The sequence below is a fragment of the Agelaius phoeniceus genome, chromosome 1 (genome assembly GCF_051311805.1).
Source record: "Agelaius phoeniceus isolate bAgePho1 chromosome 1, bAgePho1.hap1, whole genome shotgun sequence".
In the NCBI taxonomy this organism is placed as follows: Eukaryota; Metazoa; Chordata; class Aves; order Passeriformes; family Icteridae; genus Agelaius; species Agelaius phoeniceus.
In genome coordinates this window covers 154,893,790-154,921,663 of record NC_135265.1, presented here as the reverse complement: position 1 = coordinate 154,921,663, position 27,874 = coordinate 154,893,790, and the positions used below count along the sequence as shown (strand labels likewise).

Sequence of the window (27,874 nt, the reverse complement as noted above, 5' to 3'; positions counted from 1 at the left end):
AAAATAGGGAAAATAGGGAAGAACTGGGGAAAACTGGAAAAATTGGGAAAAACTCGGGGGAAAACTGGGAAAAATTGGGAAGAATTGAGAAAAACTGGGAAAATTGGAGAAAATGGGGGGGAGTGGGAAAATTTGGGAAAATCTGGAAAAATGGGAAAAGCTGGAGGGAAAAACTGGGAAAAATTGATAAAACTGGAGAGGAAAAATGGAAAAATTGGGAAAAACTGGGGGAAAAATTGGGAGAAAAGGGAATAAAGAGAGAGAAAGTGGGAAAAATGGGAAAAGCAGGAAAATGGAGAAAAATTGGCAAAAAGTTGGGGGGAAAAATGGAAAATTTGGGGGGGAAAATGGGAAAAACTGAGGGGGGAAAATGGGAAAAAATGGGGAGGGAAAAATTGGGGAAATGGGAAAAACTGGGAAAAATTGAGGGGGGAAATCTGGGAAAAAATTGGGAAAAATTGGGGAAATTGGGGTGGAGAAGTGGGGAAAATTGGGAAAAAATGGGAAAAAATGAGGGGGAAAAAGTGGGGAAAATTGGGGGGGAAATTGGGAAAAATGGGAAAAAAGTGAGGAAAAAATTGGGAAAATGGAGGGGAAAAACTGGGAAAAATGGGAGGGGAAAATTGGGAAAAAAGAGAAAAAAGTGGGAAAAATGAGGGGGGGGAAAGGTTTGGGAAAAACTGGGAAAATAATTTGGAAAATTGGGGAAATAATGAGAAATAATGAGGGGAAAAAGTGGGGAAATTTTGCGGGGAAAGTGGGAAAATTTGGGAAGAACAGAGGGGGAAAAATGGGGAAAATTAGGGGGGAAAAATGAGGAAAAAAATGGGAAAATGGAGGGGAAAAACTGGGAAAAATGGGAGGGGAAAATTGGGAAAAAAGAGAAAAAACTGGGAAAAATTGAGGGGGGAAACCTGGGAAAAACTGGGAAAAAATTGGGGAAATTGGGGGGGAGAAATGGGAAAAATTGGGAAAAACTGGGAAAAACTGAGGGGGAAAAAGTGGGGAAAATTGGGGGGGGAAATTGGGAAAAATGGGAAAAAATGAGGAAAAAAATGGGAAAATGGAGGGGGAAAAATTGGGAAAACTGGGAGGGAAAAATGAGGGAAAAAATCGGAAAATGGAGGGGGAAAAATTGGGAAAAATGGGAGGGGAAAATTGGGAAAAAAAGAGAAAAAACTGGGAAAAATTGAGGGGGGAAACCTGGGAAAAACTGGGGGGAAAAGGTTTGGGAAAAACTGGGAAAAAATTGGGGAAATTGGGGTGGAGAAATGGGAAAAATTGGGAAAAATGGGGAAAAAATGAGGGGGAAAAAGTGGGGAAAATTGGGAAAAATGGGAAAAAATGAGGAAAAAATTGGGAAAATGGAGGGGGAAGAATTGGGAAAAATGGGAGGGAAAAATTGGGAAAAAAAGAGAAAAACGTGGGAAAAATGAGGGGGGGAAAAGGTTTGGGAAAAACTGGGAAAAAAATTTGGAAAATTGGGGAAATAATGAGAAATAATGAGGGGAAAAAGTGGGGAAATTTTGGGGGGAAAGTGGGAAAATTTGGGAAGAACAGAGAGGGAAAAATGGGAAAAATTAGGGGGGAAAAATTGGAAAAAAACGGGGAAAATGAGGAAAAAAATGGGAAAATGGAAGGGGAAAAATGGGAGGGGAAAATTGGGAAAAAAGAGAAAAAACTGGGAAAAATTGAGGGGGGGAAACCTGGGAAAAATTGGGAAAAACTTGGGGGGGAGAAATGGGGAAAATTGGGAAAAACTGAGGGGGAAAAATGGGGAAAATTAGGGGGGAAAAATTGAAAAAAAACGGGAAAAATGAGGAAAAAATGGGAAAATGGAGGGGGAAAAATTAGGAAAAATGGGAGGGGAAAATTGGGAAAAAAAGAGAAAAAACTGGGAAAAATTGAGGGGGGAAAACTGGGAAAAACTGGGAAAAATTGGGAAGAACGGAGAAAAAACTGGGAAGAACTGGGGGAATAATTGGGGAAAAATGGATAAAAACTGGGAAAAACCTGGGAAAATGGGAAAATCTGGGGGGGAAAGCTGGAAAAATTGGGAAAAAATGGGAAAAAATTGGGAAAAATTGGGAAAAAATTGGGAAAAATTGGGAAAAATTTGGGAAAAATTGGGAAAAATAGGAAAGCACAGAGGAGGAGAAGTGGGAAAAGCTGGAAAAAAGCTCTGGGAGAGGAGAAAAACGGAATTATCCTGGAATTTTGGGAATTTTCCTGGAAATTTGGGAATTTCCCTGGAAATTTGGGAATTTCTCTGGAATTTTGGGAATTTTCCTGGAAAAGTGGGAATTACCACTGGAAATTCAGGAATTATCCCCAGAAAATTGAAAATTCTGCCTGGAAAAGTGGGAATTACCATGGAAAATTGGGAATTTTCCTGGAAATTTGGGAATAGGATGTGGAAAATTGGGAATTGCCTCTGGAAATTCAGGATTTATGCTAGAAATTGAGGAATTAGCCCTGGAAAATTGGGAATTTGCTCTGGAAATTCTGGAATCTTCCTGGAAAAGTGGGAATTGCCACTGGAAATTCAGGAATTGCATGGAAAATTGGGAATTGGCTCTGGAAAATTGGGAATTTTCCTGGGAATTCAGGAATTTCTCTTGGATATGGGGGAATTATGCCCGGAAATTTGGGAATTGGAGCTGGAAAATTGGGATTTACCCTCAGAAATTTGGGAATTTTCCTGCAAAATCAGGAATTACCCCTGGAAATTACGGCTGGAAATTCAGGAATTACCCCGGAAAATTGGGAATTACCCTCAGAAAAGTGGGAATTATGACTGGAAATCAGGAATTTTCCTGGAAAATCGGGAATTCCCCCAAAAAAGCAGAATTAGGCTCTTGAAAATTGGGAATTGTCTCTGGAAATTTGGGAATTATCCCTGGAAATTCGGGAATTTTCCTGAAAAATTGGGGAAATACCCTGAGAAAAGTGGGAATTACACCAGGAAAATTGGGAATTACTCCAGAAAAACAAGAATTGGCTCTGGAAAGTTGGGAATTTTCATGGAAATTTGGGAATTATCCTGGAAAGGTGGGAATTACCCCTGGAAAATTGGGAATTGGCTCTGGAAAATCGGGAATTTTCCTGGAAATTCAGGAATTTCCCTAGGATATCAGGGAATTAGCCCAGAAAAATGGGAATTACGCCTGGAAATTCAGGATTTGCCCCGGAAAATTTGGAATTACCCTCAGAAAAGTGGGAATTATGACTGGAAATCAGGAATTCTCCTGGAAAATTGGGAATTACCCCTGGAAAATTGGGAATTGGGTGTGGAAAATTGGGAATTGGGTCTGGAAAATTGGGAATTACCTCTGGTAAAAGTGGGAAATTTCCTGGGAATATTCCTGGAAAAACAGGAATTGCTCCTGGAAATTCAAGAATTCCCCTTGGAAAAACAGGAATTGCCTCCAGAAAAGTGAGAATTACCCCTGGAAAATTGGGAATTGGCTCTGGAAAAGTGGGAATTCTCCTGGAAATTTGGGAATTTTCCTGGAAATTCAGGAATTTTCCTAGGATATCAGGGTATTAGCCCAGGAAAATGGGAATTATGCCTGGAAATTCAGGATTTACCCTGGAAAATTGGGAATTACCCCTGGAAAAGCAGGAATTACCCCCAGAAAATTGGGAATTATGTCTGGGAATTCGGGAATTTTCCTGGAAAATTGGGAATTGGGTCTGGAAAATTGGGAATTACCCCTGGTAAAAGTGGGAAATTTCCTGGGAATATTCCTGGAAAAAACAGGAATTTCCCCTGGAAATTCAGGAATTGCCTCCAGAAAAGTGAGAATTACCCCTGGAAAATTGGGAATTGGCTCTGGAAAAGTGGGAATTCTCCTGGAAAATTCAGGAATTTTCCTGGAAATTCAGGAATTTCCCTAGGATATCAGGGAATTAGCCCAGGAAAATGGGAATTATGCCTGGAAATTCAGGATTTGCCCTGGAAAATTGGGAATTGGGTGTGGAAAATTTGGGATTACCCCCAGAAATTGGGGAATTACCCCTGGAAAAGCAGGAATTGCCCCCAGAAAATTGGGAATTATGCCTGGGAATTCGGGAATTTTCCTGGAAAATTGGGAATTGGGTGTGGAAAATTGGGAATTACCCCTGGAAAAGTGGGAAATTTCCTGGGAATTTTCTTGGAAAAACAGGAATTACCCCTGGAAATTCAAGAATTGCCCCAAGAAAAGTGAGAATTACCCCTGGAAAATTGGGAATTGGCTCTGGAAAAGTGGGAATTCTCCTGGAAAATTGGGAATTATGCCTGGAAATTCAGGAATTTCCCTAGGATATCAGGGAATTAGCCCAGAAAAATGGGAATTATGCCTGGAAATTCAGGATTTGCCCTGGAAAATTGGGAATTACCCCTGGAAAAGCAGGAATTACCCCCAGAAAATTGGAAATTCTCCTGGAAAATTGGAAATTGGGTGTGGAAAATTGGGAATTGGGTGTGGAAAATTGGGAATTACCCCTGGAAAAGTGGGAAATTTCCTGGGAATATTCCTGGAAAAACAGGAATTGCCTCCAGAAAAGTGGGAATTACCCCCAGAAAAGTGAGAATTACCCCTGGAAAATTGGGAATTGGCTCTGGAAAATTGGGAATTACCCCTGGAAAATTGGGAATTGGCTGTGGAAAAGTGGGAATTGGCTCTGGAAAATTGGGAATTCTGTGGGAAAAATTGGAATTTCCGGGAATGTGGACTCACCTTGTTGACCACCTTCTGCTGCTGGGCGTGCTTCTGGCGCAGGCTGGCCACCTCCCGCCACAGCGCCTCGTTCTCACTGCAGGGACACAGAACACAGGGGAAAATATGGGAAAAATTCCAGGGAAAATGGGGGAAAATCCAGGGGAAATGGGGGGGGGAATGCTGGGGGGAAATGGGGGAAATTCCGTGGGGAATGGGGAGAAAATTTCTGTGGGGAAATTCCAGGGAAATGGGGGGAAAAATTCTGTGGGGAAATGGGGGAAATATTCCATGGGAAATGGGAATGAAGTCATGGGAAATGGGGGGGCAAATTCTGTGGGGAAATGGGGGAAAATTCTGTGAGGAAATGGGGGGGAAAATCCAGGGGAAATGGGGTAAATCCCATGGGAAATGGGGGAAATTCTGTGGGGAAATTCAGGGGGGAAATTCTGTGGGGAAATGGGGGGGAAATTCCAGGGGAAATGGGGGAAATTCCAGGGGAAATTCTGTGGGGAAATGGGGGGGAAAATTCTGTGGGGAAATGGGGGGAAAATTCTGTGGGGAAATGGGGGAAATATTCCATGGGAAATGGGAATGAAGTCATGGGAAATGGGGGGAGAAATTCTGTGGGGAAATTGGGTAGGAATTCCAGGGAAACGGGGGGGAAATTCTGTGAGGAAATATTCCATGGGAATCGGGGGAAAAATTCTGTGGAGAAATTCTGTGGGGAAATTCCGTGGGGAAATGGGGGGGAAATTCCAGGGGAATGAGGAAATATTCCATGGGAATCAGGGGGAAAATTCTGTGGGAAATGGGGGAAAAATTCCGTGGGGAAATGGGGGGAAATTCTGTGGGGAAATGGGGGGAACATTTCTGTGGGGAAATGGAGGGGGAATTCCAGGGGAAATGGAGGAAATTCTGTGGGGAAATGGGGGGAAAATTCTGTGGGAAATGGGGGAAATTCTGTGGGGAAATGGGGGAAATTCTGTGGGGAAATGGGGGAAATTCTGTGGGGAAATGGGGGGAAAATTCTGTGGGGAAATTGGGGAAATTCCGTGGGGAATGGGGAAAAAATTCTGTGGGGAATGGGGGGAATATTCCCGGGGAAATGGGGGAAATTCTGTGGGGAAATTGAAGGGAAATTCTGTGGGGAAATGGGGGGGGGAAATCTGTGGGGAAATGGGGGGAAAATTCTGTGGGGAAATGGGGGAAAATTCTGTGGGGAAATGGGGAAATATTACATGGGAATCAGGGGGAAAATTCGTGGGAAATGGGGGGAAAATTCTGTGGAGAGATGGGGGGGAAATATTCCATGGGAAATGGGAATGAAGTCATGGGAAATGGGGGGAAAATTCTGTGGGGAAATGGGGGGAGAAATTCTGTGGGGAAATGGGGGGAAATTCCAGGGAAATGGAGGCAGAAATTCTGTGGGGAAATGAGGGAAAAAATTCCGTGGGGAGATGGGGGGAAAAATTCTGTGGGGAAATGGGGGAAATATTCCATGGGAAATGGGAATGAAGTCATGGGAAATGGGGGGGCAAATTCTGTGGGGAAATGGGGGAAAATTCTGTGAGGAAATGGGGAGGAAAATCCAGGGGAAATGGGGGAAATCCCAGGGGAAATGGGGGAAATTCTGTGGGGAAATGGGGTAAATTCCAGGGAAATGGGGGGGAAATTTCTGTGGGGAAATTCGGGGGGGAAATTCTGTGGGGAAATGGGGGGGAAATTCCAGGGGAAATGGGGGAAATTCTGTGGGGAAATGGGGGAAAATTCTGGAGGGAAATGGAGGGGGAAATCCCAGGGAAATGGGGGAAATTCTGTGGGGAAATGGGGGGAGAAATTCTGTGGGGAAATGGGGGGAATTCTGTGGGGAGATGGGGGGAGAAATTGCAGGAGAATGGGGAAATATTCCATGGGAAATGGGGATGAAGTAATGGGAAATGGGGGGAGAAATTCTGTGGGGAGATGGGGGGAAAATACTGTGGGGAAATGGGGGAAATACCAGGGGAAATTCTGTGGGGAAATGGGGGAAATTCTGTGGGGAGATGGGGGAAAATTATGTGGGAAAATGGGGAACTATTCCATGGGAATCGGGGGAAAAATTCTGTGGAGAAATTCTGTGGGGAAATTGGGGAAATTCTGTGGGGAAATGCGGGGAAAATTCTGTGGGGAAATGGGGGGGGGAATGTGGGGAAATGGGGGGAAATTCTGTGGGGAAATGGGGGGGAAACTCTGTGGGGAATGGGGGGGAAATTCTGTGGAGAAATGGGGGGGAAATTCCAGGGAAATGAGGAAATATTCCATGGGAATCAGGGGGAAAATTCTGTGGGAAATGGGGGGGGGAATGTGGGGAAATGGGGGGAAATTCTGTGGGGAAATGGGGGGAAATTCCAGGGGAATGGGGAGAAAATTTCTGTGGGGAAATTCCAGGGAAATGGGGGGAAAAATTCTGTGGGGAAATGGGGGAAATATTCCATGGGAAATGGGAATGAAGTCATGGGAAATGGGGGGGCAAATTCTGTGGGGAAATGGGGGGAAATTCTGTGAGGAAATGGGGGAAAAATTCCAGGGAAATGGGGGGAAAATTCTGTGGGGAGATGGGGAGAGATTGGGGGAAATTCTGTGGAGAAATGGGGGAAATTCCAGGGGAAATGGGAAAAAATTCTGTGGGGAAATGGGGGGAAAATTCTGTGGGGAATGGGGGAAAATTCTGTGGGGAAATGGGGAAATATTCCATGGGAATCAGAGGGAAAACTCTGTGGGAAATGGGGGGAAAATTCTGTGGAGAGATGGGGGGAAATTCTGTGGGGAAAATCTGTGGGGAAATGGGGGGAAAATCCAGGGGAAATGGGGGAAATCCCAGGGGAAATGGGGGAAATTCTGTGGGGAAATGGGGTAAATTCCAGGAAATGGGGGGGAAATTTCTGTGGGGAAATTCGGGGGGGGAAATTCTGTGGGGAAATGGGGGGGAAATTCCAGGGGAAATGGGGGAAATTCCAGGGGAAATTCTGTGGGGAAATGGGGGAAAATTCTGGAGGGAAATGGAGGGGGAAATCCCAGGGAAATGGGGGAAATTCTGTGGGGAAATGGGGGGAAAAATTCTGTGGGGAAATGGGGGAAATATTCCATGGGAAATGGGAATGAAGTCATGGGAAATGGGGGGAGAAATTCTGTGGGGAAATTGGGTAGGAATTCCAGGGAAACGGGGGGGAAATTCTGTGAGGAAATATTCCATGGGAATCGGGGGAAAAATTCTGTGGAGAAATTCTGTGGGGAAATTCCGTGGGGAAATGGGGGGGGAAATTCCAGGGGAATGAGGAAATATTCCATGGGAATCAGGGGGAAAATTCTGTGGGAAATGGGGGAAAAATTCCGTGGGGAAATGGGGGAAATTCCGTGGGGAAATGGGGGGAACATTTCTGTGGGGAAATGGAGGGGGAATTCCAGGGAAAATGGAGGGAATTCTGTGGGGAAATGGGGGAAATTCTGTGGGGAAATGGGGGAAATTCTGTGGGGAAATGGGGGAAATTCTGTGGGGAAATGGGGGAAAATTCTGTGGGAAATGGGGGAAATTCTGTGGGGAAATGGGGGAAATTCTGTGGGGAAATGGGGGAAATTCTGTGGGGAAATGGGGGGAAAATTCTGTGGGGAAATTGGGGAAATTCCGTGGGGAATGGGGAAAAAATTCTGTGGGGAATGGGGGGAATATTCCCGGGGAAATGGGGGAAATTCTGTGGGGAAATTGAAGGGAAATTCTGTGGGGAAATGGGGGGGGGGAAATCTGTGGGGAAATGGGGGGAAAATTCTGTGGGGAAATGGGGGAAAATTCTGTGGGGAAATGGGGAAATATTCCATGGGAATCAGGGGGAAAATTCGTGGGAAATGGGGGGAAAATTCTGTGGAGAGATGGGGGGGAAATATTCCATGGGAAATGGGAATGAAGTCATGGGAAATGGGGGAAGAAATTCTGTGGGGAAATTGGGTAGGAATTCCGGGGAAATGGGGGGGAAATTCTGTGGGGGAATGGGGGAAAATCTAGGGGAACGGGGGAAAAATTCTGTGGGGAGATGGGGGGGAAATTCTGTGGGGAAATGGGGGAAATTCTGTGGGGAAATGGGGGGGGAAATTCTGTGGGGAAATGGGGGAAATTCTGTGGGGAAATTCTGGGGGGAAATGGGGGAAATTCCAGGGGAAATGGCGGAAATTCTGTGGGGAATGGGGAAAAATTCTGCGGGGAAATGGGGGGAAAATTCCATGGAAATGGGAATGAAATCATCGGAAATGGGGAAAATATTCAATGGGAAATGGGAAAAATCCAGGAATCTCCCAAATCAGAATCTTCCCACATCCAGGAAATCCCAAATCCTGGATACCCTACATCCAGAACACTCCAAATCCAGGAAAATCCCAAACCAAAACCAGGAAATCCCAAATCCAAGAAATCCCTAAAGCAGGAAATCCCAAGTCCTGGAAATCCCAAATCCAGGGGGAATCCCAAATCCTCCAGAATCCCTGGAATGGGATCGGGATGTGTCCCCCATCCTCATTCCCATGATTCCAATTCCCATTTATCCCATTATTCCCATTTATCCTATTATCCCCATTTATCCCATTATCCAATTTATCCTATTCCTATCCCTGTTCCCATTTCCACATATCCCATTTATTCCATTTATCCCATATATCCCACTATTCCCATACATCCCATATATCCCATTTATCCCATTACCCCATATATCCCATACACCTGGTATTCCCATTTATCCCATGTATCCCATATATCCCATTTTTCCTATGTATCCCATTTTTCCTATACATCCCATATATCCCATTTATACCATATTCCCATATATCCAATTTATCCCCTATATCCCACTTACCCCATAATCCCATTAATGCCATATTCCCATTATTCTCATTTATCCCATATATCTCATATATCTCATATTCCCATTTCCCCCCATATATCCCATTTATCCCATATATCCCATACACCTGGTAATAAAATACACCTGATAAATGGGATATATGGGATATATGGGATACATGTATCCCATGTATCCCATATATCCCATATATCCCATTTATCCCACTATTCCCATATAGCTCATTAATCCCATATATCCCATATATCCCACTATTCCCATATATCCAATTTATCCCCTATATCCCACTTATCCCATGATCCCATTTATGCCATATTCCCATTATTCTCATTTTTCCCATCTATCCCATGTATCTCATATTCCCATTTCCCCCCATATATCCCATTTATCCCATAATCCCATTAATGCCACATTCCCATTATTCTCATTTATCCCATGCATCCCATATATCCCATACACCTGGTATTCCCATATATCCCATATGTCCCATTTATCCCATTTATAACTTATAGCCCATTTTCCCTATATATCCAAATATTCCCATATATCTATTTTTTCCCATTATTCCCATATAGCCCAGTTATTCCATATATCCCATTTTTCCCATATATGTATCCCATTATCCCATATATCCCATTTATCCCACTATTCCCATATAGCTCATTTATCCCATATATCCCATTTATACCATATATGTATCCCATATATCCCATATATCCCATTTATCCCACTATTCCCATATAGCTCATTTATCCCATATATCCCATTTATACCATATTCCCATATATCCAATTTATCCCCTATATCCCACTTACCCCATAATCCCATTTATGCCATATTCCCATTATTCTCATTTATCCCATGCATCCCATATATCCCATATATCTCATATTCCCATTTACCCCCATATATCCCATTCATCCCATATATCCCATATTCCCATTTATCCCATATTCCCATATATCTCTTATATGCCATGTATCCCATATATCCCATACACCTGGTATTCCCATATATCCCATATATTCCCATTTATCCCATGTTCCCATTTATACCTTATAACCCATTTTCCCCATATATCCAACTATTCCCATATATCTAATTTTTCCCATTATTCCCATATAGCCCAGTTATCCCATATATCCCATTTTTCCCATATATGTATCCCATTATCCCATATATCCCACTATTCCCATACACCCCATTTATCCCATATATCCCATTACCCCATATATCCCCTATATCCCCTATATCCCACTTATCCCATTAATGCCATATTCCCATTATTCTCATTTATCCCATGCATCCCATATATCCCATACACCTGGTATTCCCATATATCCCATTTATCCCATGTATCCCATTTATACCTTATAACTCATTTTCCCCATATATCCGACTATTCCTATATCTAATTTTTCCCATATATCCCATATAGCCCATTTTCCCTATGTATCCCATTTATCCCATATATCCCATTTTCCCATATATGTATCCCATTATCCCATATATCCCATTTATCCCACTATTCCCATATAGCTCATTTATCCCATATATCCCATTTATACCATATTCCCATATATCCAATTTATCCCCTATATCCCACTTACCCCATAATCCCATTTATGCCATATTCCCATTATTCTCATTTATCCCATGCATCCCATATATCCCATATATCTCATATTCCCATTTACCCCCATATATCCCATTCATCCCATATATCCCATATTCCCATTTATCCCATATTCCCATATATCTCTTACATGCCATGTATCCCATATATCCCATACACCTGGTATTCCCATCTATCCCTATGTATCCCATTTATCCCATGTATCCCATTTATACCTTATAACCCATTTTCCCCATATATCCAACTATTCCCATATATCTAATTTTCCCATTATTCTCATTTATCGCATTTATCCCATATATCCCATTTTCCCCATTATTCCCATATATCCAATTTATCCCCTATATCCCACTCATCCAATAATGCCATTTATGCCATATTCCCATTATTCTAATTTATCCCATATATCCCATATATCGCATTTATCCCACTATTCCCATTTATCCCATATTCCCATTTTTCCAATTTATCCCTTATATCCCATTTATCCCACATTCCCATTTATCCCAATAATCCCATATTCCCATATATCTCATATTCCCATTTCCCCCCATTTATCCCATTATCCCATATATCCCATTTATCCCATGTATTCCATTATCCCATATATCCGATTTTTCCAGTATATCCCATTTATCCCATTATCTCATTTATCCCATATATCCCATATATCCCATATATCCCATGTATCCCATGTATCCCATTTATACCTTATAACCCACTTTCCCCTTATATCCAACTATTCCCATATATCTAATTTTTCCCATTACTCCCATATAGCCCATTTATCCCATATATCCCATTTTCCCCATATATGCCATATATCCCATTATCTCATTTATCCCATATATCCCATTTATCCCATTATCCCATATATCCCATTTATCCCATGTAGTCCATTATCCCATATATCCAATTTCTCCAGTATATCCCATTTGTCCTATTATCTCATTTATCCCATATATCCCATATTCCTATTTATACCTTATAACCCATTTTCCCCATATATCCAACTATTCCCATATATCTAACTTTCCCATTATTCCCATATATCCCATTTATCCCATTTTTCCCATATATGTATCCCATTATGCCATATATCCCATTTATACCATTTTCCCATATATCCAATTTATCCCATATATCCCACTTACCCCATAATCCCATTAATGCCATATTCCCATTATTCTCATTTATCCCATATATCTCATGTATCTCATATTCCCATTTCCCCCCATATATCCCATACACCTGGTATTCCCATGTATCCCATGTATCCCATTTATCCCATATTCCCATTTATACCTTATAACCCATTTTCCCCATATATCCAACTATTCCCACATATCTAATTTTTTCCCATTATTCCCATATATCCCATTTATCCCATATATCCCAAATATCCCATTTTTCCTATGTATCCCATTATCCCATATATCCCATTTTTCCCATATATGTATCCCATTATCCCATATATCCCATTTATCCCACTATTCCCATATAGCTAATTTATCCCATATATCCCATATATCCCATTTATACCATATTCCCATATATCCCATTTATCCCCTATATCCACTTACCCCATAATCCCATTTATGCCATATTCCCATTATTCTCATTTATCGCATTTATCCCATATATCCCATATATCTCATATTCCCATTTACCCCCATATATCCCATTCATCCCATATATCCCATATATCCCACTTATCCCATATTCCCATATATCTCTTATATGCCATGTATCCCATATATCCCATACACCTGGTATTCCCATATATCCCATTTATCCCATGTATCCCATTTATACCTTATAACCCATTTTCCCCATATATCCGACTATTCCTATATCTAATTTTCCCCATATATCCCATATAGCCCATTTTCCCTATGTATCCCATTTATCCCATATATCCCATTTTTCCCACATATGTATCCCATTATCCCATATATCCCATTTATCCCACTATTCCCATATAGCTCATTTATCCCATATTCCCATTTATTCCATATATCCCAATTATCCCATTATCCCATATATCTCCTATTCCCATATATCCCATATATCCCATATATACCACTTATCCCATATTCCCATTTATCCCATATATCCCATATATCCCATATTCCCATATATCCGATATTCCCATTATTCCCATATTCCCATTTATCCCATTATCCCATATATCCCATTTATCCCATATATCCCACTTATCCCATATTCCCATTATTCCCATATTCCCATTTATCCCATTATCCCATATATCCCATATATCCCACTTATCCCATATATCCCACTTATCCCATATTCCCATTTATCCCACATATCCCATATATCCCATACTGCATTTTCCCACTATTCCCATATATCCCATTTTTCCCATATATCCCATTTATCCCTATATCCCATATCCCCCATTTCTCCCATATCCCATATTCCCATATCAATTCCCATATCCCCCATTTCTCCCATATATCCCATATTCCCATATTTCCCCATCCCCGCTGCGCAGCTGCCGCCCCATTGCCCCGCTGGGATTTGGGGTCAGAATTCCCAATTAATCCCAAACCCATCCCCACACCTGCCCCCGGCCCCGGGACACGGCAAAACCCCAAAAAAACCCCGGGAAAAAACCTCGGGAAAACGGGAACGGAACCACCCCAAACCCCGGGGGAATTTTGGGATTGGGATCGCAGCTGAGCCCCGAGCCCACCCCAAATCCAGGGGGAATTTCGGGATTGGGATCACAGCTGAGCCCCGAGCCCACCCCAAATCCAGGGGGAATTTCGGGATTGGGATCGCAGCTGAGCCGGACATGGACGAGGAACAGGGAATAAAGGAACGGGGCGGGAGCAGCTGGCAAAAAACCCCAAAGGGATTTTTGGGATGGCTGCCGGGACAGGGAGGCAATTAAAGGATTTATGGGATTTGATTGGGATTTTATGGGGTTTCCCCACGGGGTTGTTATGGGAATGGCGGAGCCGCAGATCCCGAGGGGTTTGGGAAGGGCCCGCTCGGCAGCTGATCCCAAAAAGGGATTTGGGATATGAGAGGGGGGGACAGGAGGATTTGGGGTCAGAAATGCAGGATTTGGGGTCAGGGGAATGCAGGATTTGGGGTCAGGGAAATGCAGGATTTGGGGTCAGAAATGCAGGATTTGGGGTCAGAAATGCAGGATTTGGGGTCAGGAAAATGCAGGATTTGGGGTCAGAAATGCAGGATTTGGGGTGAGGGAAATGCAGGATTTGGGGTCAGGGAAATGCAGGATTTGGGGTCAGGGAAATGCAGGATTTGGGGTCAGAAATGCAGGATTTGGGGTCAGGGAAATGCAGGATTTGGGGTCAGAAATGCAGGATTTGGGGTGAGGGAAATGCAGGATTTGGGTCAGAAATGCAGGATTTGGGGTCAGGGAAATGCAGGATTTGGGGTCAGAAATGCAGGATTTGGGGTCAGAAATGCAGGATTTGGGGTCAGGGAAATGCAGGATTTGGGGTCAGAAATGCAGGATTTGGGGTCAGAAATGCAGGATTTGGGGTCAGGGAAATGCAGGATTTGGGGTCAGAAATGCAGGATTTGGGGTCAGAAATGCAGGATTTGGGGTAATTATTCCCAGGTTTCATTCCCCATTCTCAGCCGTTATTCCCTTGATTTATTCCCATTTTTTATTCCCCACTTCCTGTGTTTATTCCCAGGTTTCATTCCCAGATTTCTGGCATTTATTCCCAGATTTCATTCCCTCTTTCCCATTTTTATTCCCAGTTCTTATTCCCAGATTTCCTTTCCAGGCTTCATTCCCAATTCCCTGGGAGTTATTCCCAGATTCCATTCCCACATTCCCAGGTTTTATTCCTGAATTCCATTCCCACATTCCCAGGGTTTATTCCTGAATTCCAATCCCAGATTCCCAGGGTTTATTCCCAGGGTTTATTCCTGGATTCCATTCCCAATTCCCACATTTCATTCCCACATTCCCAGGGTTTATTCCTGAATTCCATTCCCAGATTCCCAAGGTTTATTCCCAGATTCCATTGCCAATTCCCAGAATCCATTCCTAATTCTAGGAATCCATTCCCCCATTCCCAGATTCCATTCCCAGATTCCTGGCTGTTTACTCCCACATTCCCAGACTTATTCCTGGATTTATTCCCAATTTAATTCCCAATTTCCTGGCTGTTTATTCCCAGTTTTTTTGAGGTCATTCCCAGCTTCATTCCCACATTTCTGGGTGTTTACTCCCAGATTTCTGAGCTCATTCCCAGCTTTATTCCCAGTTTTTATTCCCACTTTTCCTCACAGTTTCCTGGCCAGCAGCCGTGAGTTGCCATTGCTGCCATTGCCACATACCCAGATTTATTCCTGGATTTTTCCCAGATTTATTCCCACATTTCTGGCTGCTTATTCCCAGTGTTTTTAGGTCATTCCCAGCTTTATTCCCAGTTTTTATTCCCAGTTTTTATTCCCAGTTTCCTGGCCAGCAGCCGTGAGTGCAGCCTGTCCTGCCGGCTGCCATTGCCACATTCCCAGATTTATTCCCAGATTTTATTCCCAGATTTATTCCCACATTCCTGGGTGTTTATTCCCAGATTTCTGAGGTCATTCCCAGATGTTATTCCCAGTTTTTATTCCCACTTTTCCTCACAGTTTCCTGGCCAGGGGCCGTGAGTGCAGCCTGTCCTGCCGGCCGCCATTGCCACATTCCCATGGCTATTCCCAGATTTATTCTGGATTTATTCCTGGATTTATCCCCAGATTTTATTCCCAGATTCATTTCCAATTTCCTGGCTGTTGATTCCCAGATTTCTGAGGTCATTCCCAGTTTTTATTCCCAGTTTTCCTCACAGTTTCCTGGCCAGCAGCCGTGAGTGCAGCCTGTCCTGCCGGCTGCCATTGCCACATTCCCATTGCCATTCCCAGATTTATCCCCACATTTATTCCCATGATTTTTTCCCAGATTTATTCCCACATTTCTGGCTGTTTATTCCCAGATTTCTGAGCTCATTCCCAGTTTTTATTCCCACTTTTCCCCACAGTTTCCCGGCCAGCAGCCGTGAGTCCAGCCTGTCCTGCCGGCCGCCATTGCCACATTCCCATTGCCATTGCCACATTTATTCCCGGATTTATTCCTGGATTTTTTCCCAGATTCATTCCCACATTTCTGGCTGTTTATTCCCAGATTTATTCCCAATTCCCAGATTTATTTCCCCTATTTTTGCTCACAGTTTCCTGGCCAGCAGCCGTGAGTCCAGCCTGTCCTGCCGGCCAACATTGCCACATTCCCATTGCCATTCCCAGATTTATTCTGGATTTATTCCTGGATTTATTCCCAGATTTATTCTCACATTCCTGGCTGTTGGTTCCCAGATTTCTGAGCTCATTCCCAGTTTTTATTCCCCCTATTTTTCCTCACAGTTTCCTGGCCAGCAGCCGTGAGTGCAGCCTGTCCTGCTGGCCGCCATTGCCACATTCCCATTGCCACATTCCCAGAATTATTCTGGATTTATTCCTGGATTTATTCCCAGATTTATTCCCAGATTTATTCCCAATTTCCTGGGTGTTTATTCCCAGATTTCTGAGGTCATTCCCAGATGTTATTCCCAGTTTTTATTCCCACTTTTCCTCACTGTTTCATGGCCAGCAGCCGTGAGTCCAGGCTGTCCTGTTTGCCCCTCATGGCCTGCATGTCCGCCAGCAGCCGGGCCACGCTGTCCTGCCGCACCCGCACCTCCTCGCCCTTCAGCGACGACACCTGAGGGCAGAAATGGGGAAAAAATCACCAAAAATGGGAATTTACAATGTGGGAAACCTTCAGGAATTTTTTGGAATTTTTCTGAATTTTTTTCCGATTTTTTTCTGAATTTTTTCTGATTTTTTTCGGATTTTTTCAGATTTTTTTTGAATTTTTTCTGATTTTTCCCTGATTTTTTTCTGATTTTTAAAGGGTTTTTTCAGCTTTTTTTTCTTTATTTTCCCTGAATTTTTCCAGGCTATTTGGAAATTTTGGGGAATTTCAAAGGATTTTTTGGGAATTTTTTCAGCTTTTCAGGGAATTTTGGGGTTTTTGGGATTTTTTGTGGCCCCGTGGCTGCAGCCGCACCCGCAGCTCCTCCCCCTTCAGCGACGACACCTGAGGGCAAAAATGGGGAAAAACCCACAAAAAATGGGAATTTAGAATGTGGGAAATGTTTGGGATTTTTTTGGAATTTTTTTCCGATTTTTTTCTCAATTTTTTCTCAATTTTTTCTGATTTTTTCTGAATTTTTACTGCTTTTTTCCCCGATTTTTTCTGATTTTTAAAGGGTTTTTTCAGCTTTTTTTCTTTATTTTCCCTGAATTTTCCAGAGTATTTGGGAATTTTGGGGAATTTCAAAGGATTTTTTTTGAATTTTCATCACTTTTCAAGGAATTTTGGGGTTTTTGGGATTTTTTGTGCCCCCATGGCTGCAGCCGCACCCGCACCTCCTCCCCCTTCAGCGACGACACCTGAGGGCAAAAATGGGGGAAAAAACACCAAAAATGTGAATTTAGGATGAGGGAAATGTTCAGGAATTTTTTGAAATTTTTCTGAATTTTTTCCGATTTTTTTCTGAATTTTTCCTGATTTTTTTCTGATTTTTTCAGATTTTTTTTGAATTTTTTCTGATTTTTCCCTGATTTTTTTCGGATTTTTAAAGGGTTTTTTCAGCTTTTTTTCTTTATTTCACCTGAATTTTCCAGAGTATTTGGAAATTTTGGGGAATTTCAAAGGATTTTTTTTGAATTTTCACCACTTTTCAAGGAATTTTGGGGTTTTTTGGGATTTTTTGTGCCCCCATGGCTGCAGCCGCACCCGCAGCTCCTCCCCCTTCAGCGACGACACCTGAGGGCAAAAATGGGGAAAAAAACACCAAAAATGGGAATTTAGGATGAGGGAAATGTTTGGGAATTTTTTGGATTTTTTTTGGAATTTTTCCCGTTTTTTTCTGATTTTTTTCTGATTTTTTCCTCAATTTTTTCTGATTTTTTTCCGATTTTTTCTGAAGTTTTTCTGAATTTTTTCGGATTTTTAAAGGGTTTTTTCTTTATTTTCCCTGATTTTTTCCTGGGAATTTTGGGGAATTTCAAAGGAATTTTTTGGGAATTTTTACAGCTTTTCAGGGAATTTTGTGTTTGGTTTTTTTTTTTTTTTTTTGGGAATTTTTGATTTTTTAATGAATTTTTTTAGAATTTTGTTGTATTTTTTTCAGGAATTTTTCAAATATTTTAAGGGTTTTTGAGTTTTTTTGTTTGCTTTTTGGTTTTTAATTTTTGCTGCATTTTTTTAGACTTTTGAGGGATTTGTCTGGAATTTTTCAAGAATTTTTTGGGGTTTTTAAAGAATTTATCTGAATTTTTTTCCAATTTTTTTCCTGATTTTTCCTGAGTTTTTTCTGATTTTTTAAAATTTTTTCTGATTTTTTTTCTCAATTTTTCCTGATTTTTTCCTGATTTTTTCAGATTTTTTTTGTGATTTTTTTCCCTGATTTTTTTCAGAATTTTTTCTTTATTTCTCCTGATTTTTTCCAGGGTATTTGGGAATTTTGGGGAATTTCAAAGGATTTTTTTGGGAATTTTTTCAGCTTTTCAGGGAATTTTGGGGTTTTTTGGGGATTTTTTTTTGGATTTTTTTAAATTTTAATGGATATTTCTAGATTTTTAAAAGATTTTTGTAATTTTTAAAGAATTTTTTTGATTTTTTCCAGATTTTTTTATTTTTTAAGAATATTTTTGCATTTTTTTTATTTTAAGAATTTTTTCAGATTTTTAAAAATTTTATTTTCATTTTTTAATAATTTTTTTCCTATATTTTAGGGATATTTTTTGGGATTTTTAAAAAATTCTTTTTAATTTTGGGGGAAATTTTTAAGATTTTTTTCAGAATTTTTGGGGAATTTTTGGTGGATTTCAACATAAATTTGGGGGATTTTTTAGAACTTTTTTGGATTTTAAAAGAATTTTTTAGGGATTTCTTTACATTTTTGGGGGATTTTTTTGCCTTTTTTAGCTTTTCCTGGAATTTTTTGGATTTTTTAAAGATTTTTAAAATTTTTTTTGCAATTTTTTTGATTTTTAAGGAATTTTTTTATTTTTGTAGATTTTATTTTGATTTTTTTAGAATTTTTTCCTATATTTTAGGGATTTTTTTTAAATACCTTTTTAATTTTGGGGGATATTTTTAAGATTTTTTTTTGGATTTTTGGTGGATTTTGTCATAATTTTGGAGGAATTTTTAAAATTTTTTTTTTATTTTTTGTGATTTTTTGGGGATTTTAAAAGAATTTTTGGAGAAATTTTTGGGGATTTCTTGGGGGATTTTTAAAATTTTTTTCAGATTTTTTAAAAGATTTTTAGAATTTTTGGGAGAGATTTTTTGGGGTTTTTTTCAGAATTTTTGGGGTTTTTTTTCCAATTTTTAAATAAATTTCTGGGGATTTTTTCAATATTTTTACAGAATTTTTTTTGAATTTTTTTGGGATTTCTTCCTCAATTTTTTCCAGATTTTTTCCAATTTTTTTTTCTTTATTTCTTCTGAATTTCCCAGAGTATTTGGGATTTTTGGGAATTTAAAAGAATTTAAAAGAATTTTTAGGGAATTTTTGATGGATTCTATGACAATTTTGGGGGATTTTTAAAAACTTTTTTGGATTTTAAGAGATTTTTTTGGGGATTTTAAAAGAATTTTTGGAGAAATTTTTGGGGATTTCTTGGGGGATTTTTTAAAATTTTTTTCAGATTTTTTTAAAGTTTTTTAGAATTTTTGGGAGAGATTTTTTCAGAATTTTGGGGTTTTTTTCCAATTTTTAAATAAATTTTTGGGGATTTTTTCAATATTTTTTTTAATTTTTTTTTAATTTTTTTGGGATTTCTTCCCCAAATTTTTCCTCATTTTTTTCCTGATTTCTTCCAATTTTTTTTCTTTATTTTTCCAGAATTTTCCCAGAGTATTTGGGACTTTTTGGGAATTTAAAAGAATTTTTAGGGAATTTTTGGTGGATTTTATCACAAATTTGGGAGATTTTTTAAAAAACTTTTTTGGATTTTAAGAGATTTTTTTGGGGATTTTAAAAGAATTTTTTGGAGAAATTTTTGGGGATTTCTTGGGGGATTTTTAAAATTTTTTTTCAGATTTTTTTTTTAAAGTTTTTTAGGATTTTTGGGAGAGATTTTTTGGGTTTTTTTTCAGAATTTTTGGGAATTTTTTTCCCAATTTTAAACAAATTTTTTGGGATTTTTTCAAATTTTTTTTTGAAATTTTTTGAATTTTTTTGGGATTTCTTCCCCAAATTTTTCCTCAATTTTTTCCAGATTTTTTTTCTTTATTTCTTCTGAATTTTCCCAGAGTATTTGGGATTTTTGGGAATTTAAAAGAATTTTTAGGGAATTTTTGGGGGATTTTTAAAAAAACTTTTTTGGATTTTAAGAGATTTTTTTGGGGATTTTAAAAGAATTTTTGGAGAAATTTTTGGGGATTTCTTTACATTTTGAGGGGATTTTTTGGGGGATTTTTTAAAATTTTTTTCAGATTTTTTTTAAAGTTTTTTAGAATTTTTGGGAGAGATTTTTTCAGAATTTTTGGGAGTTTTTTTTCCAATTTTTAAATAAATTTCTGGGGATTTTTTTCAATATTTTTACAGAATTTTTTTTTAATTTTTTTGGGATTTCTTCCCCAAATTTTTCCTCGATTTTTTCCAATTTTTTTTCTTTATTTCTTCTGAATTTTCCCAGAGTATTTGGGACTTTTTGGGAATTTAAAACATTTTAAAGAATTTAAAAGAATTTTTTGGAGAAATTTTTGGGGATTTCTTTACATTTTGAGGGGATTTTTTGGGGGATTTTTAAAATTTTTTTCAGATTTTTTTAAAGTTTTTTAGAATTTTTGGGAGAGATTTTTTCAGAATTTTTGGGGATTTTTTTCCAATTTTTAAACAAATTTTTGGGGATTTTTTCAAATTTTTTTTGAATTTTTTTGAATTTTTTTGGGATTTCTTCCCCAAATTTTTCCTCAATTTTTTTTTCTTTATTTTTTCTGAATTTTCCCAGAATATTTGGGATTTTTGGGAATTTAAAAGAATTTTTAGGGAATTTTTGATGGATTTTATCACAATTTTGGGGAATTTTTAAAAAACTTTTTTGGATTTTCAGAGATTTTTTTGGGGATTTTAAAAGAATTTTTTGGAGAAATTTTTGGGGATTTCTTTACATTTTGAGGGGATTTTTTGGGGGATTTTTCAAAATTTTTTTCAGATTTTTTAAAAGATTTTCAGAATTTTTGGGAGAGATTTTTTCAGAATTTTTGGGGTTTTTTTTCCCAATTTTAAACAAATTTTTGGGGATTTTTTTCAATATTTTTACAGAATTTTTTTTTAATTTTTTGGGGATTTCTTCCCCAAATTTTTCCTCATTTTTTTCCTGATTTTTTCCAATTTTTTTTTCTTTATTTTTCCTGAATTTTCCCAGAGTATTTGGGAATTAAAAGGATTTTAAAGAATTTTTGGGGAATTTTTGGTGAATTTTATCACAATTTGGGGGATTTTTTTAGAATTTTTTTAATTTTTAGGAAGTTTTTTTGGGATATTTTAAAGACTTTTTTGGGGAATTTTTTGAAATTTTTGGGGGGATTTTTTTGGCATTTTTTCAGATTTTTTTCAGATTTTTTTCCATTTTTTAGAATTTTTGGGGGGGATTTTTTGGGGATTTTTTTTCCAATTTTTACACAAATTTTTGGGGATTTTTTCAATATTTTTTGCAGAATTTTGAATTTTTTTTCTTTTTTAATTTTTTTGGATTTTTAAAAGATATTTTTCTACATTTTAAGGATTTTTGGGGGATTCTTTTTAAAATTTCTTGTTAATTTTGGGGGATTTAAAAATATTTTTGAGGAATTTTTTTGGATTTTTTTAGAATTTTTAGGGATTTGTCAGGAATTTTTGAAGAATTTTTTGGGGATTTTTAAAGAACATTTTTGGAGAAGTTTTTGAAAAATTTTAGGGATTTCTTTACATTTTTGGGGGATTTTTTTAGAATTTTTTTGGATTTTTTTCAGAATTTTTTTGAGATTTTTTTGGAAATTTTTTTGGATTTTTTCAGATTTTTTGGGGGTTTTTTTAGATTTTTTTTCAGATTTTTTGGGATTTTTTTAGAATTTTTTTGGATTTTTTTCAGATTTTTTTGAGATTTTTGGGAAATTTTTTGGATTTTTTTGGGTTTTTTTAGATTTTTTTTCAGATTTTTTGGGAATTTTTTTGGATTTTTTTAGATTTTTTTTTCAGATTTTTGGGGATTTTTTTAGATTTTTTTCCAGATTTTTTGGGAATTTTTTAGAATTTTTTTCAGATTTTTTTTGAGATTTTTCAGGATTTTTTGGGGGTTTTTTTCTGATCTCTTTCAAAATTTTAGGAATTTTTTAGGGATTTTTTCCTAATTTTTAAAGAATCTTTGGGGATATTTTTAGAATTTTTGAGGAATTTTTAATTTTTTCAGAATTATTTGGGATTTCCATAAATTTTCTAAATTTATTTTGCTTTTTTCAGGGATTTTATTTAGAATTTCGTGGCATCTTGAAAGATTTTTTTTATTATTTAAGATTTTTGGGGATTTATTTTTTTTATTTAAAACCCAAAAATTTAAATTTTTTTTTACATTTTGGGGAATTTATTGAGATTTTTTTAGGGCATTTTTCAGTTTTATTCAAATTTTTTTATTTTTTATTTTTCAGAATTTTTAAAGATTTTTTCATAAATTTTTGGGCAATTTTTTTTAGAATTTTGGGGGAATTTTTTTTTATTTTTGGGGTTTTTTAAAATTTTTTTGAGACATTTTTGGAATTTTTTTTTAGATTTTTTTGTGATTTTTTCCTGGCTGAGTTTCTATGGAAAATTCTGAATTTTCACCAGATCCTGGCTGAATTTTGGGGCAAATTCTTCATTTTTAATATTTAATTTTTAATATTTAATTTTTACCAGATCCTGGCTGGATTTTGTGGAAAATTCTGGAATTTTTAATGAATCCTGGTTGGGTTTTTATGGAAAATTCTGAATTTTTAATCTTGAATTTTTACCAGATCCTGACTGAATTTTTATGGAAAATTCTGAATTTTAAATCTTGAATTTTTACCAGATCCAGGTTGGGTTTTATGGAAAATTCTGGGGTTTTAAATCTTGAATTTTTAAAAGATCTTGGCCAGTTTTGTATGGAAAATTCTGAATTTTTAATGGATCCTTCCTGGTTTTTGGGGCAAATTCTGGGGTTTTTATCTTGAATTTTGACCAGATCCTGGTTGGGTTTTATGGAAAATTCTGGGGTTTTTTATCTTGAATTTTTACCAAATCCTGGTTGGGTTTTTATGGGAATTTCTGGAATTTTAAATCTTGAATTTTTACCAGATCCTGACTGGATTTTATGGAAAATTCTGAATTTTTAATCTTCAATTTTTAACAAATCCTGGTTGTGTTTTATGGAAAATTCTGGGATTTTTAATCTGGAATTTTTAAAAGATCTTGGCCAGTTTTGTATGGAAAATTCTGAATTTTTAATGGATCCTTCCTGTTTTTTGGGGCAAATTCTGGGATTTTTAATCTTGAATTTTTACCAGATCCTGGTTGGGTTTTATGGAAAATTCTGAATTTTTAATCTTTAGTTTTTACCAGATCCCAGCTGGTTTTTGGGGCAAATTCTGGGGTTTTTAATCTTGAATTTTTACCAGATCCTGGCTGGGTTTTATGGCAAATCCCAGGATTTTGAGCAGCTCCAGGCTGGTTTTTATGGAAAATTCTGAATTTTTAATGGATCCGGGCCTGGTTTTGATGGCAAATTTTGGGATTTTGAGCATTTCCTGCCTGGTTTTTATGGAAATTTTGGGATTTTGAGCATTTCCAGGCTGTTTTTTGATGGAAATTTCCAGAATCTGCACTCACACTGCTGCCTTTCCTCTCGATGCTCTCCAGCAGCTGCTCCTGGCCTGGTTTCTATGGAAAATCCCAGAATTTTGAGCAGTTCCTGCCTGGTATTTATGGAAAATTCTGAATTTTTAACCTTGAATTTTTACCAGATCCCAGCTGGTTGTTATGGAAAATTGTGGGATTTTTAATCTTGAATTTTTATCAGTTCCTGCCTGGTTTTGATGGCAAATTTTGGGATTTTGAGCAGTTCCTGCCTGGGTTTTATGGCAAAATCTGAATTTTTAATGGATCCTGGTTGGGTTTTATGGCAAATCCCAGGATTTTTACCAGCTCCAGGCTGGGTTTTAAGGCAAATTCTGAATTTTTAATGGATCTGGGCCTGGTTTTTATGGCAAATCCCAGGATTTTGAGCAGTTCCAGGCTGTTTTTTATGGCAAATTTTGGGATTTTGAGCATTTCCTGCCTGGTTTTTATGGCAAATTTTGGGATTTTGAGCATTTCCTGGCTGGTTTTTATGGCAAATTTTGGGATTTTGAGCATTTCCTGCCTGGTTTTTATGGCAAATTTTGGGATTTTGAGCATTTCCTGGCTGGTTTCTATGGAAAATTCTGAATTTTTAATGGATCCGGGCCTGGTTTTTATGGCAAATTTTGGGATTTTGAGCATTTCCTGGTTGGTTTTGATGGCAAATTTTGGGATTTTGAGCATTTCCAGGCTGGTTTTTATGGAAATTTTGGGATTTTGAGCATTTCCTGCCTGGGTTTTATGGCAAATTCTGAATTTTTAATGGATCTGGGCCTGGTTTTTATGGAAATTTTTGGGATTTTGAGCATTTCCAGGCTGTTTTTTGATGGAAATTTTTGGGATTTTGAGCATTTCCAGGCTGTTTTTTGATGGAAATTTTTGGGATTTTGAGCATTTCCAGGCTATTTTTTGATGGAAATTTCCAGAATCTGCACTCACACTGGTGACTTTCCTCTTGATGTTCTCCAGCAGCTGCTCCTGCCCCCGCAGGAAGAACGGGTGCTGGAATTCGGTGTCGTCCTTGTCCGGCTTCACCAGCCCCCCCTGCTCGATGTGCACAACCTTCCTGAAACCGTCTGGAAATGGGGGAAATAAGGGGGGAAATAAGGGGGTTAAATGGGGGAAATATTGGGGAAATAGGGGGGAAATATGGGGGAAATTAGGGGGGAATATTGGGGAAATATGGGGGAAATATGGGGGAAATAAGGGGAAAATATGGGGGAAATATTGGGGGAAAATAGGGGTAAATATGGGGAAATATTGAGGGAAACATTGAGGAAAAATGGGGGGAAAATGGAGAAAATATTGGGATAAAATGGGGGAAAACATGGGGAAACAGTAAGGAAATATGGGGGTAAATGGGGGGAAATATGGGGGAAATATGGGGAAATATTGGGTAAATTAGGGGGATAATATTGGGGGAAATATGGGGAAATATTGGGGAAATGGGGGGAAATATGGGGGAAATATTGGGGGTAAATATGGGGGAAATATTGGGGGAAACAGTGGGGGAAATATGGGGTAAATATGAGGGAAAATATGGGGAAATATTGGGGAAATATGGGGGAAATATTGGGGGAAACAGTGGGGAAATATGGGGAAAATATGGGGAAAATATGGGGGAAATATGGGGTAAATATTGGGGTAAATATGGGGGAAATATTGGGAAATATAGGGGAAAATATAGGGGGAATATTGGGGGAAATATGGGGGAAATATTGGGTAAATTAGGGGGATAATATTGGGGGAAATATGGGGAAATATTGGGGTAAATGTGGGGGAAATATGGGGGAAAATACGGGGGAAATTAGGGGGATAATATTGGGGGAAACAGTGGGGAAATAAGGGGAAAATATGGGGGAAATATTGGGGAAAATGGGGGGAATATTGGGGAAAATGGGGATAAATATGAGGTAAATATTGGGGGAATATTGGGGGAAATATGGGGGCAAATATGGGGAAAATATTCGGGGAAAAAGGGGGAAAATATGGGGGAATTATGGGGGAAAATATGGGGAAATTAGGGGGATAATATTGGGGGAAATATGGGGGAAATATGGGGAAATATTGGGGAAATATGGGGGGAAATATGGGGGAAATATTGGGGGAAATATTGGGGAAATATAGGGGAAATATGGGGGAAATAGGGGATAAATATGGGGGTAAATATGGGGGTAAATGGGGGAAAATATGGGGGAAATATGGGGGAAATATTGGGTAAATTAGGGGGATAATATTGGGGTAAATATGGGGAAATATTGGGGTAAATATGGGGGAAATGGGGGTAAATATGGTAGAAATATGGGGAAAATATGGGGAAAATATGGGGGAAAATGGGGGAAATATTGGGGGAAACAGTGGGGAAAATGGGGGAAAATATGGGGAAATATTGGGGAAAATGGGGGAAATATTGGGGAAATAGTGGGGGAAATATGGGGAGAAATATGGGGGTAAATATTGGGGGAATATTGGGGAAAATGGGGGGAAATATGGGGGAAATATTGGGAGAAATATGGGGGTAACATTGGGAAAACATTGGGGGAAATATGGGGGAAATATTGGGGGAAATATGGGGGAAATATGGGGAAAATATGGGGGAAATATTGGGGGGAAATGGGGATAAATATGAGGTAAATATTGGGGGAATATTGGGGGAAATATGGGGGCAAATATGGGGGAAAAATTGGGGGAAATATGGGGGAAATATTGGGGAAATAAGGGGGTAAATGGGGTAAATATGGGGGAAAATATGGGGAAAATAAGGGGGAAAACAGTGGGGGAAATAGGGGGGAAATATTGGGGAAACAGTGGGGAAATATGGGGGAAAATGGGAGAAAATATGGGGTAAATATGGGGGAAATAGGGGGGGAAATATGGGGAAAATAAGGGGTAAATATGGGGGAAATATGGGGGTAAATGGGGGAAATATTGGGAAAAAATGGGGAAATATGGGGAAATATTGGGGGAAAATAAGGGTAAATATGGGGTAAATATTGGGGAAATATGGGGGGAATATGGGGTAAATTAGGGGGATAATATTGGGGAAAATATGGGGAAATATTGGGGAAATGTGGGGGAAACATTGGGGGAAAATATTGGGGAAATATTGGGGTAAATATGGGGAAATATGGGGGAAATATTGGGGAAATAAGGGGGTAAATGGGGGAAATATGGGGGAAATGAGGGTAAATATGGGGAAATATTGGGGGCAAATATGGGGGAAATATGGGAGAAACAATGGGGGAAAATATGGGAGAAATATTGGGGGAAATATGGGGAAACAGTGGGGAAAAGGAGGGGAAATGGGGGAAAACATTGGGGAAATATGGGGGAAAATGGGGAGACAATGGGGAAAATATGGGGAAAACATTGGGGAAAATATGGGAGAAAATGGGGGGAAATATTGGGGGAAAATGGGAGTAAATGGGGGAAATATGGGGGAAATATGGGGGGAAAACATTGGGGAAACATTGGGGAAAATGGGGAAATATGGGGGAAACATTGGGGAAAATGGGGAAATATTGGGGGAAACAGTGGGGAAAATGGGGGAAATATGGGGGAAATATTGGGGAAAAGGGGATAAATAGGGGGTAAATATGGGGGAAAATATGGGGAAAATGGGGGAAAAATGGGGAAAATATTGGGGGAAATATGGGGGAAAATGGGAGAAAATATCGGGTAAATATGGGGGAAACGGGGGGAAAT

The 27,874-nt window shown here is 38.7% G+C and overlaps 1 protein-coding gene across 1 annotated transcript in view; it reads right to left on the bottom strand.

Moving 5' to 3' along the window:
- Positions 1-27,874, bottom strand: part of HSF1 (heat shock transcription factor 1) — an 85,769-nt gene that overhangs the window by 40,030 nt on the left and 17,865 nt on the right. Inside the window, exons 3-5 of the mRNA XM_077189886.1 lie at positions 25,109-25,245; positions 16,853-16,977; positions 4,725-4,800 (exon numbers count right to left, since the gene is read on the bottom strand). Of these exons, the coding sequence (XP_077046001.1) occupies positions 4,725-4,800; positions 16,853-16,977; positions 25,109-25,245 (338 nt within the window). The remainder of the gene's footprint in view (positions 1-4,724; positions 4,801-16,852; positions 16,978-25,108; positions 25,246-27,874) is intronic.